This window comes from Excalfactoria chinensis, chromosome 1 (assembly GCF_039878825.1).
Source record: "Excalfactoria chinensis isolate bCotChi1 chromosome 1, bCotChi1.hap2, whole genome shotgun sequence".
Taxonomy (NCBI): domain Eukaryota; kingdom Metazoa; phylum Chordata; class Aves; order Galliformes; family Phasianidae; genus Excalfactoria; species Excalfactoria chinensis.
This window is the reverse complement of record NC_092825.1, coordinates 79,625,310-79,641,333: the sequence shown is the minus strand read 5'-3', so window position 1 is coordinate 79,641,333 and position 16,024 is coordinate 79,625,310. Positions and strand designations below refer to the sequence as shown.

The window sequence follows — 16,024 nt, the reverse complement described above, 5'->3', positions numbered from 1 at the left end:
GGGGATTTTCCACCGGTTCTGCCTGTTCCAACTGCTCAGCTGGGTGCGTTTTCCCACAAAGATGTGGCCTCAGAAATGCCATCTTCACTGTAAAGTCACTCAGGTAAAGAAAATGGTCAGAGCGTGGTTCTCATACTCCCTCCTTGCAAAGGAGGCGCTTTGCTTTATCTTGCATTATAACTGAGACTGAGCCCTTGCAAAACTATGTGTCAGGGCTGAATTATTTATAGTCATGTCAAACATTCCTGAGTATATGGGTAAAACCCAGGATAACGAACGTATCCTGGTATGCAACTGATGAGAAAGGCGTGTTTTGCTGACAAAGACGGTGTTTGCCAATCAGAGCTCTTTGTTGTTTTAGTAGCAACATCAAATAACGTGTCGTATTTTGTGATTACCTTAATAACCCCATATATAATAATGCATTTTGTCAGCAGCAGACTGCAGCAGGAGACAAAAGCCAAATTACATTTGTGAATTTGACTGGAGGAGGTTGCTGTCTGTTCTCAGGCCGCGTTTGCACTGCTCGCCAGAGCAAAATATTACTTAAATAGAAGGCTGGAGACCCTACACTGCAGCTAATATGCGACCCATTAGAAATGCTTGAGAAACCACAGTAAAAAAAAAGAAAAACCTCAAGAAATTTCAAATAATTTCTCCCCAATACAAACCGTGGGGAGGGGAGGCAGTTGTGTGTGTGAGTCAGCACTGAGTCCAGATCTCGATATGTAGCTGTTTATTTTCTTCACAGTCTATTTGCCCTTTTTAAAAATAACACAGGCTTTATGCAAGTGCGTGTTAACTATACAGTGATACATTGTTATCCTGCCTGTCCTTTAAATAATTTCCTACTTAAGAATATTCCAGCGCTTGTAATGCTACACCTCCTATTCAAAAAGTGCTTTGGTTTAGTGTCTGCGCTCACCTTTTCTCAGTGTAACAACGACCTCCACCACATCTCTATATTTCCGTCTGTGTGGGCATTCCCATTGCCCCCCACAAGAGGAAACTACGATAGATCGTACCACTGATTAGAGAAGGTCTGAACATGGGCACTTGGGAATTCTTACTCCCTGCTTTCCTGTTGAAATGGTCTAGAAGGTTGTTCAGGCTGTTGAATCCGAGCCAGATCTGAAATGGTTCAAATGGAGCGTCCAAGGGGAAATAAATCATTTTGGTCTTCTCAATCATATTGTACCAATATATGCTTTGCCTTCAAAAGTGGGTAGGCTTGGTAAAAGATAGGTCCTCGGATTTGCTCTACACTTATGCAGAAACAGTCTTGAACCCTGGAATACCAAAACATTTTTAACTTCAGCCTTTCAGCTGAGGAATGGAGAGGACAAACAGTTGAGCAAGTTTGACTATAATAATGTAATGCTTTACGTTTCTGTTTAATAGACAGCTGCAGTGGAGAGAAAAAGTTGTTTAATCTGCTTCTTCATCTTGACCACCAAACCTGTCTCTCCTCAGGAATAAATGTATGCATCCCTGACAAGCCATTGCCAGGGAATCCAAGCACTTTGCCTTGTGTTTTGAGGGCAGTTCAGGTTCTCTGCTGCAGATCTGATTGTGATTTCTTGATGGTTTTAGTTCAGGGGGATACATTTATTTTCTGGTAAAGCTCAGACAGAGGTAGAAGCTTCCCGACCATAAAGGAACCATTGGCATCTTCAGTGCATTGGCATCTGCAGAGAGAGCACTGAATGGAGCAGTTAAATAAAGTATGGGAGAAATTGAGTTAACTGCTGTTGGATCTCTGTCAGAGCTGTGTGATTTCTCTTACTGGAGTGAATGTTTTTCCCTAGGTTTGTTTTTCCCTTAGTGATATGGTAAAGTGTAATGGTGATACCGATAATGTGCATGCAGATCACTCTGCCTTGAAAATTTTTGCTGTCTGGTCTGAGATATACTAGTTGAGAGAATACACGTCCAACTCTTATCAGTGCTGGCCCTAATATCATTTCATCAGTGCTTGCAAGAAATAAAAATAAAAATGCACAGCTTATTCTATTTAGGTAGCTAAGAAAATAGCTCCTTCACTGGTATGAATGGCATCTCTATTACTGAAATATTTTTGTCATGGCTCTAGCAATATATATATGCTGAAAAATCCCCTCTAGCGCAGACACACCCAACAGGAACATGATGTCCAGCTCGATGGGAAGATCGTCTAGATGGCTAACTGTCAGACACACTTGAAGTTAATACTGTCTAAAGCCCGTTTTATGTATGTATTTAATTATATATTTTTAATCTGAGAGTTTACACTATTTGTATTCGCTGTGGGGTCTCTGACCAACATGGCATCACCTTTCTTCAATCCCAAATCCAAGACCACCTACCTGCTGGTCACCCTGCCTTCGGTGTGGGCTCTCAGACATCCCTGGGCAGCAAAGGCAGGCCTGGAAACCTGGGCTGGGCTGCACTGGGATGGAGATAAAGTGCCACAGGCACTTGGAAGGGATGACTGTGCTTGTCAACAGCAGGCAGCAAAGCCTATGTTAGCTTAGCAATGGCCAATCGAGGCACATTCCCTTCTAGTGAATTAGACCTGCCCCCACGATGCAAATGAAGTGGAAGATTTGGAGTGTTATACCAGTGGGTGTAGGTTTCGCTTGTTTTAAGATACACAAATCCTAAGCCTATTTTTCTCTTTCTTTTCTGCCTCTGGAGCTAATGCGTTTAACTCTCAAAGAGGAGACAGCTGGTTGTTAGCTTCAGCTTGTCTTGATGTTCATTTTCTTTTTAAACGAGCTTGCATATTATTCTAGCTTAATTAGATCTTTCTACAGATAAAATCCTTGGAAGGGGTCCACCCCCCTCCCCCCACTCTGCTAGGTTTCTGGCTTGATTCCTTTCACATGTCCCTTCCCCAGTGAATTCATCTGAATGTTAGGTGGCATTAATTAAGGATCTCAGTTGCATATTCGCCTTTGCATAGTCGTGACTGACTGACAGCATGAAGAACAATGGAGGAGCCTTAACAAGGCCTGGCAAGGCACGACACTGAAGGGCAATCAAAGGGGAAGAGCTTCAGCAGAGGTTTTCAGGTAAATCTCTGTCTGGCAGCTGTTATTTCCTTAATCATCAACAGTAGGAAACCGTTCAGCCCTGCTGCAGCTGGTGATAAAAGTGTCTCCCCCAAGGCCCACCGCAAGATGAAATAACTGCGTGGCTTGAGGTAGAACAAGCTGTTCTGTAACGCAGTTGTTCAATTGTTTGGGGAAGTCTTGAGAAACTGTTTCTTTCCAGCAAAGGAGTGAGGCTGGGACATGTTGGTGCTGGGCTGTACAGCTATGCCAAGGTTAGGTGCTTGTGACAGCGATGCAAACAGGCTTCCAGATGGGAGGTGGAGAGTCCCCTCCTCTAGTCAACATCCTCATCAGTAGGCCAGAGGCTCCCCAGGTCAGCCATCCCTTCTGCTGGCCTTCTGAGGTAAAGCCTGACAAAGCCTGCGTTTCCTCACGCAGATGGCCCATAGGGTCACTAAGATGTCACCTTTTTGGTTTCCTAAGTAATGGTGAGAAAATCTTGAGGCAGAACGAGTAATTAAACTTGAGTTTCCCATTGGTACTCCTCAGGGAATTACTTCAGGGATTTCCTGCCCGCAGACAAGCCCACCGCAGCACGTAGCAAGAGGGCATAGTGGCAAAGCACTACAGCAACTCAGTGGTCTGGGATCTGTTTTGTTTGGGGAGCAGTAGCACAATACTGCAGCCTTAAAGCCTTTCCCTCCATCTGTCATGCCTGAAATGGCATTTACGCAGGCAGATCTCTATGCCAAGGAGTCACGTTACAGTGCAATTCTCTGTTAACCATGTTGCTGCACGTCTTTTTCCTCACCTGTGTATGCAAGTCCAGTCCATGTTACAACTCAGGGGACAAATTCCTTGCTAAAACAGAGTTTGCCCTTACGTGTAATAACCAATACTGCAGCAAGATCCCCAGGCACCTTCACTTTGCAGCATGGAGAGGACTCTCACGCCAATGAAGGAAGACTTCCAAAATGAGGTGTGCACTGTAAACTTTTGTGGGGAATGATGTGCAGATCTATAGAAGTTGGCAATATCCTTTCAGGCAACAGTGCAATTAGTATTTTTTTCCCTTATTTTAGCATCTCCTCCCTATCGTGTGCCAGTCTCCTGAGCTGAGAAGTACTATGGATTGGGTGCTTGGGTGCTGGCAGAGCTCTTGGGAGACCTGGAACCAGGATCATTGCCTGCTGCAATCTTTTGCATCTGGGCTGGGAAAGCCCCTGAGGATATGTTTGTATCGGGTGAATCAGGTGAACTAAGTGTCTGAGAAGCTCTTCCTTCTTGCAGGCCACAGCTGGCTAACTTAGCCCAGGGAGAAAAAGGCATGACTATCTCCCCACTGATTTATAGCTTTTCTCACTAAGAGGCTGAATGAGTTGTTGAGCTGGCTCAGATGCTTGTGAAGCAGTTGCTGAAGCACTGTGGTTAACAACTCTCAGTACTGAGGTATATTAAGACCAACATAAAAGGTTTCATGTGAAAAATGGTCCTCCAGGATCACTCTAAATGTTTATTTATTCTAGTTTCCTTTCTCTGTTGGTTGGTAGCAGATGCTTGAAGCAAAGTGCATGAAAATGATGAGCCTCTGGTACTCAAGGGTGCGGGTTCCTGAAAGCTTCCCAGTATGTTGCTGTTTAATAGCCCTTAATAGCCCTACCTGTGACTTTGTCAAATCCCTTTTCAAAATGTGTTTTTGGCATCCACACCACTATTGGCAGCAAGCAACAGAATTTAACTGCGTGTTTCATAAAGCATTTCCTCTTGTTAGCTTTGAATCTGCCACCTTTTGTACCTTTGCTTTGTGCTGTGTCTCCTGTGTAGTCCTATTGTGCGACAGAAGTGCATGTCAGCCTTTCTGCAGTCGCCAAGGAACATCTTAGGCCAGTGGCTGATGTACATCTGCATGGCCAGCAACTGTTGTGGCTGTGCGAATGTGTCAAGAGGAGACTGTTTTTCACTTGGGACATAGCACTATGACTCCCAGTTAAAATTCCCCAGCAGGTCTGCCATCGATGCACCTCTTCTCTCTTTGCTTTGCAGAAGCGAAGCACCAGTGCATGAATATGGCCATGCAGCAGCCCCATGGGCAGAAGTCAGGGCTGTGCTGCAACAGGGAGGCCGGGAGGTAACGTGTGCCCTTGCTACCATGAGCAGTTGGTAGGTCACAGAATCTCCAGCAGTAGATTTAGCCGCTGGGGTTCAGCCAGCCTGACAGCATGCAGAGCTGTCCCTCAAGTCATTTGAAAGAAGAAGCACAAACATCCTTATGAGGTCCCTTCCTAGTCTAAGAAGTCTCTGCCCTGCGATAGCTGCACTTATGACACAGCATTCACTGCAGGCCTGTGCCTCTGATTTGTGTTCCAAAGCTATGTTCCCAAGTCCACATCTGACAAGTTGATAAAAGACTTGATTTTTCAGGAACCCTGAGTTTCTATTAAAAGCAACGAGAGAGCAAATTTCTGCTCATTAGAAATTCAGGTCGTCTACTCAGGAATCTAACTGTGGAGTTGGACTTTTATTTTATGATGTATTGGCCTTTGTCTTGGGCTGTCATAAAGCAAACGTGATAAGGTAGCGACTGGCATAAAGTTTTCAGTCATTTACTGAATGTTGTAGCAGCACAAAATGAAGTAGAATTACCAAAGGGTCAAAGGCATAGATTAGAATTGGCATTAAGAAATGGCAAGAATTACTGATAAGTCTTAGGATCTTTGTTTTATTACTTCCCTGTCTCTGTCAGATCTGCAAACACATTGAATCACATCTAATTGAACAACAGCTTCATTGTGAAACCTTCCATTCTTAGCTCCGGTACAAAAAATATCTTTAAAAACCACCCCCGCTTTCTAGCATTGTGCAAAGAATTACAGGTCATCTGCCATAGGTATGCACCACATGCAGCATCATCTTCCTTCAGTCCTGCTCCTTGCCCTACTGCCCTCCAGCTCTTCACGCACCTTGCACGTGTTACCAGCAGTGTCCTCTGGGCTGGTGTCCCATAGCTGCAGGGCAGGGCAGGCAGTGCTGTGAGGACATGTGCCAAGGTGACCTTCGGGTTCCCAAAGCCCTGCCCACACTCTGCATGGCACATAGGCAAACTTCCCTGAAAGCACTTCAAAATAAAGTGCGTTCTGCTTCCTTCTCCTGTGGGCTATTGAATGTTGCAGCATCTGCTACCTGTGATCAATCTTACATCGTTGATTGCTCTTATGTAAGTAAAAAGGATTGGCTGTCTTGGAGCATTTGCCCTACATTTCACTGTTTTGCTGGTCGAAGCTGAGCTGGGTAGGAATGTGAAAAAAACAAAGCTTCTGAGAGCCCTGATGTTGACAAGAGCTGTGTCACCAACAAAGCATTTTTGTCCTGATAACCGACTTCCTTTTGGAGGATGCATTCTGTTGCTGCTCTGAGCTGTGGCTGTACTGTGGTACTGGCAAGCCTCATCTGAAGCAGATCACAGAATCATCTAGGCTGAACAAGAACTTCAAGCATTGCAGAGATGCCCAGCTACACAGTCCAGCTGGGTGATGACTCAGTCTGTGTGGTTCTGGCAGATACTCAGCCTACTCTGATGACCTTGGTGCACCTCCTCGGAATGGTATGCATCTATTGCAAAGTCTAGGCATGAGGAGGGTGTGCAAGAGGCTTCTGACCTGCCTCCGACTTATGGTTTTTAATCAGTGGGATATTGCAGCTGCAGGCTCAGAGGTTGTTCACCTCTGCTTCTTTCAATCCCATCATACAGGGCACTCTGTAGCAGAAGATACAAGGGTTTGAAGGAGGCTAGGTGATCCTTTCAGTCAGATGACAGATTCACGTACGCGAGATGCCCCATGCTATATAATACATCCCTCTGTCTTCCTTAGAACATGTAAGGGTTTGCAGTGTTGATGTTGCCATAAAGTAAACCCACTGGAGTGATCTAAACTGACCCAACCAAGGCTAAAAGTGACCGTTCCAGTCCAGATAAGCCCTTCATTGAGCTATTTACATGAGATCCACCATGTGAGTCACAGCCTCAGACCTGAACAGCCCACTCTGTTACTTCACTGAGAATTTCTCTGGCTTTGTCATTTATCTTTTTTTAATTATTTGTTGCTGTTTTAAAACTCCTCGTGCAGTCAAGATCAGGCTGGAAATTTCTCTGCAACACTGGTGCATTCCCATTGCCTCCTACTCTCAGTTTTAACCTTTAGTCATTTTGCTTTCAGACAGAATTGCTGAAAGCCCCTTCCTTCCCGTCTGCACGCTAAAGATTATGAAAAGCTAATGAGAAAAGCTAAAACTCATTTGATCAGAAAGAATAATTCCATCTCTCTTCTGTGGCAAATGAGAGAATCAGGCAAACATAATACGTTTGTCAAAGACAGTTGAATATCCCATGTTTTATTCAGCTTGATGTGAGGGTACTGTAATAAAGGTTAGGGCTTAAATCCCTGACAGGTTGACTGTATGACTGAATGACTCTAATGTTGTTTCTTCAGGGCTTGTTAGAGCTCCATAGCTCTCCCACATACAGGACTGAAAGCCTGAGGAAAGGGCTGGGCTCAAGAGATCCTGGTAATACAGAGGGTGGATATCTGTTAGCATTGCTATAGCAGATTGTGCCTGCAGATCTCAGCCCTGTCACTACATCCAGCTTTGCTGTTGTCCCTGTGAGCTCTGGTCAGACAGGTCTATGGATCAGGGTGCCAAACATTCAGTAACTATTATTTGACTTATAAGCATTGCCCCCAGTTCCCTAGAAAACATCCATCCAGTGTCACTTTTCCCCATCTCTCAGTTTCTGCCTCAGGAAAAGGTAAGCTTTAGTGCTCCCTGTCTTTACAAGCACTATAAGATGCAGCACTGGAAAACTTCATATAATTCTGGGTGTTACCAATGATCTCAGGATGCTGGCTCAGCTTAGCCAGTGCTGTGTGGCTAAACCTAGTCTGGCAAGATTGAAATATTTATAGCAGTGAATTATCTACTGTGTAGAGGCAATCCTGTGTTTTGCTAACTTGCTGAGTTTTATGCTTTGTTCCATTGTGTATTTGAATCTCTCCGCACTGCCCCACCTCACCCCACTTTTGGGATAGGTGAAAAGATGAAATTCATGGCTCTCAGAGCTGCCTTGAACTCCTGTAGAATGCTTGTGCCTGCAGCCACCTTGTAATGCCTGAAGACGTCAGTGTTCCTGTTTCAGCTGCACTGCTGACATGGGGAGGTGGATAAACTGATCCACTGTACATCCTCAAGAACTTAAATATAGCAGCAAAGTCATGAGAAAGGTGTTGAGACTTGGAAAAATCCGCATTGATGCTGGTGTAATAATTTTGGGCTGCAGGAAAGCAACGGCTTTCTGCCCTCTTTTATTTAAGCTGCTACAGACCAGAGCTGCGTTCCCAAGAAAGCAGTGGCTGTAGATTTGCAGAGAGAAGCATGTCTGTTAGAGGGGAAAATATTATAAATTTAAACAAACAAACAAAGAAAGTAGTTTACTAAAAGCAAAATTGGTTTCAATGGCAAACATGCATCCAACAAAATGCCTGGAACCATTTGACTGCAGCAAATATCTGACTTCATGCTTCAGTCAAAGATAAGCTATCGAGCTGACTGAAGAAGTAATGGAATGAAATTATACCGTCTGTGTTATGTTGGAAGGGCAGAACAAATGATCCCCAGACTCTGCAGTCCTGAAGAACTGTGGCATTTTCATGAATTTTCTATGCAGTGTTACTTGCAGCCAAACAAGACTCCTGATAGTTTGTGCTTCCTGCCTTGCCTCTGCTGTTTGGGTCTGCTGCAGAGCATGATCTGGTGGGATAGGTAAAGAGTACAGTAGGGCTAGGTCCACAGAAGACCCGTGGGCCATCCTGGCATGCTGGAATGATCCTAAACAAGGCCCTTTTGCTCCCTCTGGAAGAGCTTCTTTACAAAGGTGAGCTCAGGAAAATGTCATCTCAGTGAACTAAAAGTGTGGATTTCAAATAGGTGAGTTAACTGCATTAAAGCAGACACCTTCTGTAAGGGTTAAATGGCAGACTAAATTAATTTGCTTCAATTTGCTTTGGAGGTGGAGTATACTGTAGAGAATAAACACACCTCTAAGTAAAAATGCCCACATGGGGCTTTAATGTGACTTCATTATGTGTACAAGTTTTGTTAGCTTGCCAAAAGTTCATTCAAATTAGGTTTCCAGACCACCTCCATGCAGTCAAACCGATAGCCTCTCCCGCTGATGAAACGGGGACCTTTCTGCCTTAGAAAAGCAGTACTGCTGGGCTCAGTTCATTAACATCTGGAAAGCATTTTGCTATTTGGGAGGCAAGATGAACCTCATTCTCAATCACAGGTCCAGCAGAGGCAGGCTGTGGGCAACCGCCTGCTATCTACAGGGATGGGGCTGTCACCTGCATGGAGCTGTAACTGAGGCAACAAAATGCAGGTTCTGTTTGCTCTTTTGCCCCCAGCTTCCTTCCAGGTACTAACAGGGGCCACAACAGCATCAGCACACTCTAAAGCAGAGAGGGAGGATTTGCAGGCCTGTTGTGAGCACCTAGTGCGGGCGACTTTCTCCTGTGGTGTTTTGTTACAGGAACTCGACTGCAGCAGATTCCTGGAAATCTGATCCCTGGGATAAATGTGGGAGAACCAAAACAGCAAAATCTGTCCAGAGCTTCACACTTTCAATTCAGAGGCAGGTCAGAGGATCCCTGGCCTCAAGCAGGGCTGTTGGCATAAAGACAGCTGTCCTCATCCATATGCATCCAGTGGGCTTAGGTGGAGGCACTGAACAGCTCCGCTGCTTTCAGAGTCACGGCCTGCTAGCATGCGTTTTCTAAGAGATTGATGACATGTAAAGCCCTTTGAGTAAACTGTTTGCTTTCCATTTTAAACAGGAAACTCATTCTGCTGTTTGTCACAGAATGAAGCACAGTGATCACCATCCCAATCAAGAAAATGTTTGTCATCTCACAAATGTTGTCCCGGAGAACAAATACACATCTTTGCTGTTAAACACCGTCTCATTAGTTAAGCTGGGACAGATTCTCTTACAAAGGTATCAGATATAACAGAGCATCCATCTTGCTAACCTCACTGGCCTTTTTCCAGATGGTGTTTTGAGTACAGTATAGATGAGAGGCCTTGCTAACCAGCCCATTATTCAATTAATTAGCACTTGGAAAGTAAGGATGTGCCTAACAGCATGTCATTCCGTGTGGCTTGCTTCTTATGGTGCAGCCAGAAAGGATGGAGAGCCATTGTGCCTCCACAGGTAACACGCTGACCACCTCAGTTGAAAAACAAAAGGCAGGGTAGTTTGTGTTTGCTAAGAGTCCAAAGAAGAAACTCAAAGATTCAGAGCTCTCTGTATACTCTTATGCTACAGGCTAGTGTGCTCTTGCGGGTTGCTGACGTTTAGGTGACTGCTCAAACACCACTGTGGAAGTAAGATGAAGGTGCAGGTAGGCACCTTGCTCATCAGATACACTAGCACATGTCTGCAGTGTGTCTCTTACTGCTCAGTCTGTGGGAAGGCTGATCTCTGGGCACCCTGAGGCTGATGATGGCTTCCATAGTGACACCAAGGTCAGCTTTAAACACTCCTGCATGAGCTGTGATGATAGCTAATAGTGCAAAGCCCAGCAGAGCCTGTAGCTGCTCATGTGTAGCTGTGAGACTTGCCCTCACCTCTACACAGCTGTTGGCCACTCAAGTTTACACAAATGAATGTGGAGAGGCTGCAGCCACACCACAGAGCTGGAGGGTGAGGTACAGCACACCGGGTACAAACTGCTGCTCCAAAGTGAGAAACAGATGAGGTTTGGGGCTATAGCAATTTTTCTTAGCTTGGGAAACCCTAAGCTGTTGGCACCTGGGAGGCTGGTCGGTCACTCTGCAATTTGCCCTGCTCTTAGGAGCTTCTCTGAGCTATTTGCTACTGGCCACAGCTGAGAAGGCACGCTGGCTTAAGTGGACTTTGATGCTTTCCAGGTGTGTCCAGTCTTATGTCCTTAAAATTGACGAGACCGGCTTGTGATAAAACTGCTTAGACGAGGCTGTTTTGGCAATGAGTGTTCATTTGTGAAGCACTTTGAACATACGCTGATAACAGCTGATCTTTGATTACCAGTAGAAACTACATTTTCAAAAGGAAATACAGATGGGAAGGAAAAGGAATTTGCATTAAATTCCCAATCCTGGTTGCCGGGGGAATAGTTTTAAGATGCAGAAGACTACATTTGCATGTTGGTATTTTGGGAGCGTTTCCAGCAAGAAAACAGTGCAATTCAGAACTCTGGGTCCTGGGATCTTTTGTCTTTTCACAATTATATGGGTATATATTATTCAACTGGCAAACAGTGTTTAAATAACAGCAAAACAAAGATGTTGCCTCGTGTGTGTAACAGCAGCAGCACACGTGCTGTCCTCTACCTACCATTAGACCAGAGATGATGGAGTGGCTTGTTTCTGGTGTTCACTTCCCTCTGCCTGGAACTTGTGGTTTTATATTCAACAAGATGTTCCTGAAAAAGAGCAGAGGGATCTGTAGACACAAGTGCGAGCTCCCACTCTGCCTTTGTAGAACAGATAAGCTTTATTGTGGGCCAGGCACAAATGCCCGTGTCAAAGGTAGCTGAGCTACCTGAGCGGAAAGGCTGAACCACAGAAGTCAAAAGCAGATCTTCCAAGGTACTCAAGCATCTAAAAATACTAAGTGAGGTCCACCTGGCTTTTCCAATGCTCCACATTTGTCTGTCTGGCCCTTAATTCCCACTGATTATAATGAGAAAGACTTCAGCACTTTTTAAAAGCCTATTAGGCACATGTTAGCCTCCACTAGCCTGTGTACTGATGACTCTCATGTGGAGCCTTTCTCAACCAGAAATGAGGCTGTGAGGCATGCTGTGCTCTGCATAGGACTAGTTCATAGAAAAGATTTCAGATTCAAGTATGGTTACCACAGCACTGAACTTAAGCCAGGGGAATGAAGACAGATAGTTCCCAATGCAGAAGCAAAGTGTGTTCTGTCACAATAACTGGATGTCAAAGAAAGAGTGAAGACAGATTCTCCAGTCAAAATGTGGTCAGTTTTAACATGTATTATTTTACTGTGTTTCAGGTCAGGGTGCAGAGTTGGTTATCGCAGTACGCGGCAGTCATACCAAACAACCCAAACCAAAGCAAAGGCCAACAAGAAGTCAACAGAGGACAGCAGGCTTCCCAGTTGGTAGAGTGAGTTACCTTCATATGGTAAGAATGTATAGCATGAACAACACCAGGGTAATCTTTACAATTATTAAACACATTTGTAAGGTTGTTTTAGGGAAAGGACCTCCTGTGAGAAGGGGGAGAAAGGCCTCTGACACACATTGCAAATCACATAGCATCCCACTGTGGCCCTGTCTGAACAATTAAAACAAGTTGTTTAGGAACAAGTTGAACCCTAACTTATCCATTCCCATTGCCAGTTCCTGTGTGGGGCTGCTTAGATAAGTCTTGCTCCTGATGGCTAAAGATAGAAATGTTTTCCACTCGGATTTTTGTTTTACTTTTGATGCTGTGTTAGAGCAGTCCTCAGAATAGTTCTGGAGTTTGTTTAGTTCTCATTCCCCGACTTGCTTTAGTGCTGGCAGTCCCAGAATGGCCAGACCCGGAGACAGCACAGGTCTCACAGGGGCAGCCAAGTAGGCTGGTGCCTAAAAACAACCTGCCATTAGAAACCCCTATCCGGAGTGAGTAAGAACTGAAGCCTTATGATGTTGCTGCCAAGACAGAAAACTAACGATGGCCTGCTTCAATGGTGCGTACTGCTGCTCTATTCAGGAGGAGCCAAACAGGGGCCATTTTGCATCAACCAGCAGGGGGTGAGGCTGAAGCAGACTCCTGGAGCTGCAGGCTCCATATCTCCCAAGCTGTGCAGACACTGAATCAGGAGCTGGTGTAGCTGCTGGAGCTCGGTGGACAGCTACCAGACAGCTGGCTGCCGCTCCAGTAAGGGCTCCTGGTGCCCACTGGCTCAGGAGATGTGCTGTTGTTGCCAGCTTCATAGCTGGTTCCCGGGTAACACTTCTTCCCTGCGTGAAAACAGGGTGGATTTCCTGCAGGAAATTATTTACATATTATCTCCAGTGAAGAGATTAATTTTTCCCTCTTCAGCCAAAAGGAGAAATCCTGGCAATGTGGTTTGACTTCTGCTGCCTTAACAAGTTGCTGTTGCGCCCATCGGAACTGTGTTGGTAGCTGGCAGGTTGCGCTGCTAGTGGGTGTGCTCAGACAGGGTGACTCTGTGCTGTCCACCCATGATATTTATCCCGGTTACCGAACACCAGGCACACAGCACGCTGTCTGTCACGCATCCCCCTTTCCTGTCTCCACTTTGCTGCCAGCCAGGCCACTCCAGAAACCACCTGGTGTCCTGCACCTGGCCTCCATCATGAAGGGAATGTTTTTTTTCACTACTAAGCACACGGGCCTTCGCCTGACAGGGTTGGTGAAAACCTTACACCAGTTGGTCACTGTTGCAGAAAAACAGGTCAGCTTGCATGGGTTAAACCAAATCAAGACTGGAGTTGGTTCACTGATTTATGAAGGATATGTGATTAACTATCAGTGAACTGTATATTCATGACCAACACTAGCAGTACATCAGCTGACCCACTCACGTCCCGCTCCTCCTGGAGCTGTGCCTGCTCCAGCTTCTGGGGTGCCCATGCTGCTCCCTACTGATGCACCCACTGGTGGAAAGGCACCCCAGTAGGTTACCAATGTGCACCTAAAGTGTGGGACCCTGCCCACAGGGTTAGGCTGCTGCCAGCATCCCACAGACAGGATATGCCTGAGGTGGGCAACTGCCACCAGTGCCAGGATGGGTTACTTCTGTGTCTGTAAGCCTAATCCCTCTTCATCCCACATCTGTGGGGAACAAGGAGGAAGACTCAGGAGCTATTTTTGCCACACCATGATCTGGGATGCTACAGGTCCTGCCTGAGCTGATGTGAGGCTGAAAATCAGAGGACAGTGCCATGCAGGACCAGGAAGCTGTGTGGGGACTATACACTGGCACACCCTTCCTGGGGCGACTGAGGGCAATTCCTGAAGGTCGTTCCCCTTCCCTCAAGGCCCCACGCAACTACCAGGGGGCTGTAAAATGCTGTCAAATGCCCGTGTGCCACCTGACCCCTGGCTTTCAGCAGGAGAGGCTGGGCTGTGTGTTGCAGGGCTGCAGCTCCGCCGCCAATGCAGTTCCTCACCCCCTCTCACCTGCTGTGTGCTGCAGGCCCCGTGCCAAGCTCTTGAGCAGCTGCCCTTTTCCAGCTCCAGGCATGCCAGCCTGAGAAGGCCTAGCCCCATTTTCTGGAGGCGTCAACCCACAAGCAGTAACTGTTTAATGCCATTTTGCCCACTTCTGACATCTTACAGTAGCTCTCAGTCCCATAGCCCTTGAGCCCCTCCTGACAACATGCCTCTTCCTTCACGGCACGTCACAGCACAAACCACAGCTGCCTTCAGAGATGGTTCTCACATTTTACCCATGCTTTCTGCCTGTGACCTCATCTCACAAGTCACTAAGATAGGCAAACCATAGCTTTGCTCTACTCTATGCCCTGCCCTTCTCTGTTACTACTACGTCAAACGCCTGCCCTCCATCTGACCTTCAGTGAGACCCTTTGCTTTCTTCCAGCCCCATAACACAGGAAACCCCAAGGAACATCCTAGTTGGACGAGTACAGCCAAACTGACTGGAAGAAACCAGAGTGCTCATTGCAAGCCAGCTTCTAAGGGCAGAAAAACAAACCCTAGCTAAGTCCATCCCAAGGGCTGTTCTTTCCTAGGTGCTGCTGCAGCTCTTCCCAACCCTATCCTTTCTCCCACAGCTAATCTGGATGTGGATGTCTTCGCACATTTTGTTCTTTGTTCTTGGCAGTTTCTAAAGCTGCCTCAGGCCCTTATCACCTCAGAAGATCAGATCATATACTGGTGGCCTTAGAGACGGCCTGATTGATATCCGAGCAGCCAAACAAACGGTAAATTTGAATAAAATATGGCACCCTGCTGCCTGTTAGTGCTGCTGATTCAGAGAGGATAATGTGCTGACATCAAGCAAAGAGCATGTCTTGGGCGTGCATGGGATGGCAGCTTCAGAAAAAGCTTTGCAGAAACAGTGCACAAGCCTCACGGAGTGACTTCTGCCCATCCCAGACCCTGCATGCCCTGTCCTGTGCAGTTATGGGGATTTGGTGCTGCTACCAACCCACCAGGGCTTCTGTGTTTGCCCAGAAATACAGACTCTTGCAGGAAGTTTGCAGGTGATCCTTAAGCAAACAGCAATGCAGCCAGGCGCTCCTGCAGCTCAGCTTCCACAGGCACCATCAGTTCTGGTAGTGAGAGAACGTGCTCAGAGAATGATCATGTTTCAGAGTGGCCATTTACTCTGTAACCGTGATACAGCTGCTCAGGTTAGATGGATCACTCATCTTAGTTGCTTTCTCCAGACTTACTCTCAATGGCCATAAACCTCCTGGTTTCACTTTGGGTGTCTCTGTTGCTTGAGCAGAAGGCAAGGAGGGGAGGGCTGCATTAGTTACTGCCATTCCACCTATGCCAACTTGTGTGGGATTTCCTTGGCTTATAGACACAGCATCCACGGACAGGCTGCCTCATGAACACACTTATGTGGCAACATCACACATCTGCACTCAAGGTACTGGCTGCTGCAGGGCAGGGTGCTGAGGCCATGAGGAGCATCCAGGATAGCAGAGGGAGCGAGTTCTCTTACCAGGCAGCCAGGCAGAGTGGGTGGCCCACAGCTGAGGATGCTGCCTTGCTGGCTACAATAGCTACAGAACTGGGATCTGAGCGTTGGACATGGGCAGCTATTCCTCCCACAGTGTCTTGTTTATTGGCTTGATTGTAATCACAGTCCTCTTAACTCGTAACCAATACTCCTCCCTACACGGCACACGATGTTCGCTGGGTATCAGATCCTGCTGTCTGTG

The 16,024-nt window shown here is 46.3% G+C and overlaps 1 protein-coding gene across 3 annotated transcripts in view; it reads right to left on the bottom strand.

Moving 5' to 3' along the window:
* DPT (dermatopontin) overlaps positions 1 to 16,024 on the bottom strand; it is a 143,263-nt gene that overhangs the window by 123,709 nt on the left and 3,530 nt on the right. The window contains exons 2-3 of one of the 3 annotated variants that reach the window (XM_072337668.1): positions 11,464 to 11,551; positions 5,730 to 6,789 (exon numbers count right to left, since the gene is read on the bottom strand). In XM_072337668.1, the coding sequence (XP_072193769.1) occupies positions 6,776 to 6,789; positions 11,464 to 11,551 (102 nt within the window). In that variant the 3' untranslated portion in view covers positions 5,730 to 6,775. Of the gene's footprint in view, positions 1 to 5,729; positions 6,790 to 7,859; positions 8,467 to 11,463; positions 11,552 to 16,024 lie in introns of those variants that run through there. The other 2 variants (XM_072337658.1, XR_011903693.1) reach the window with 2 other exon arrangements.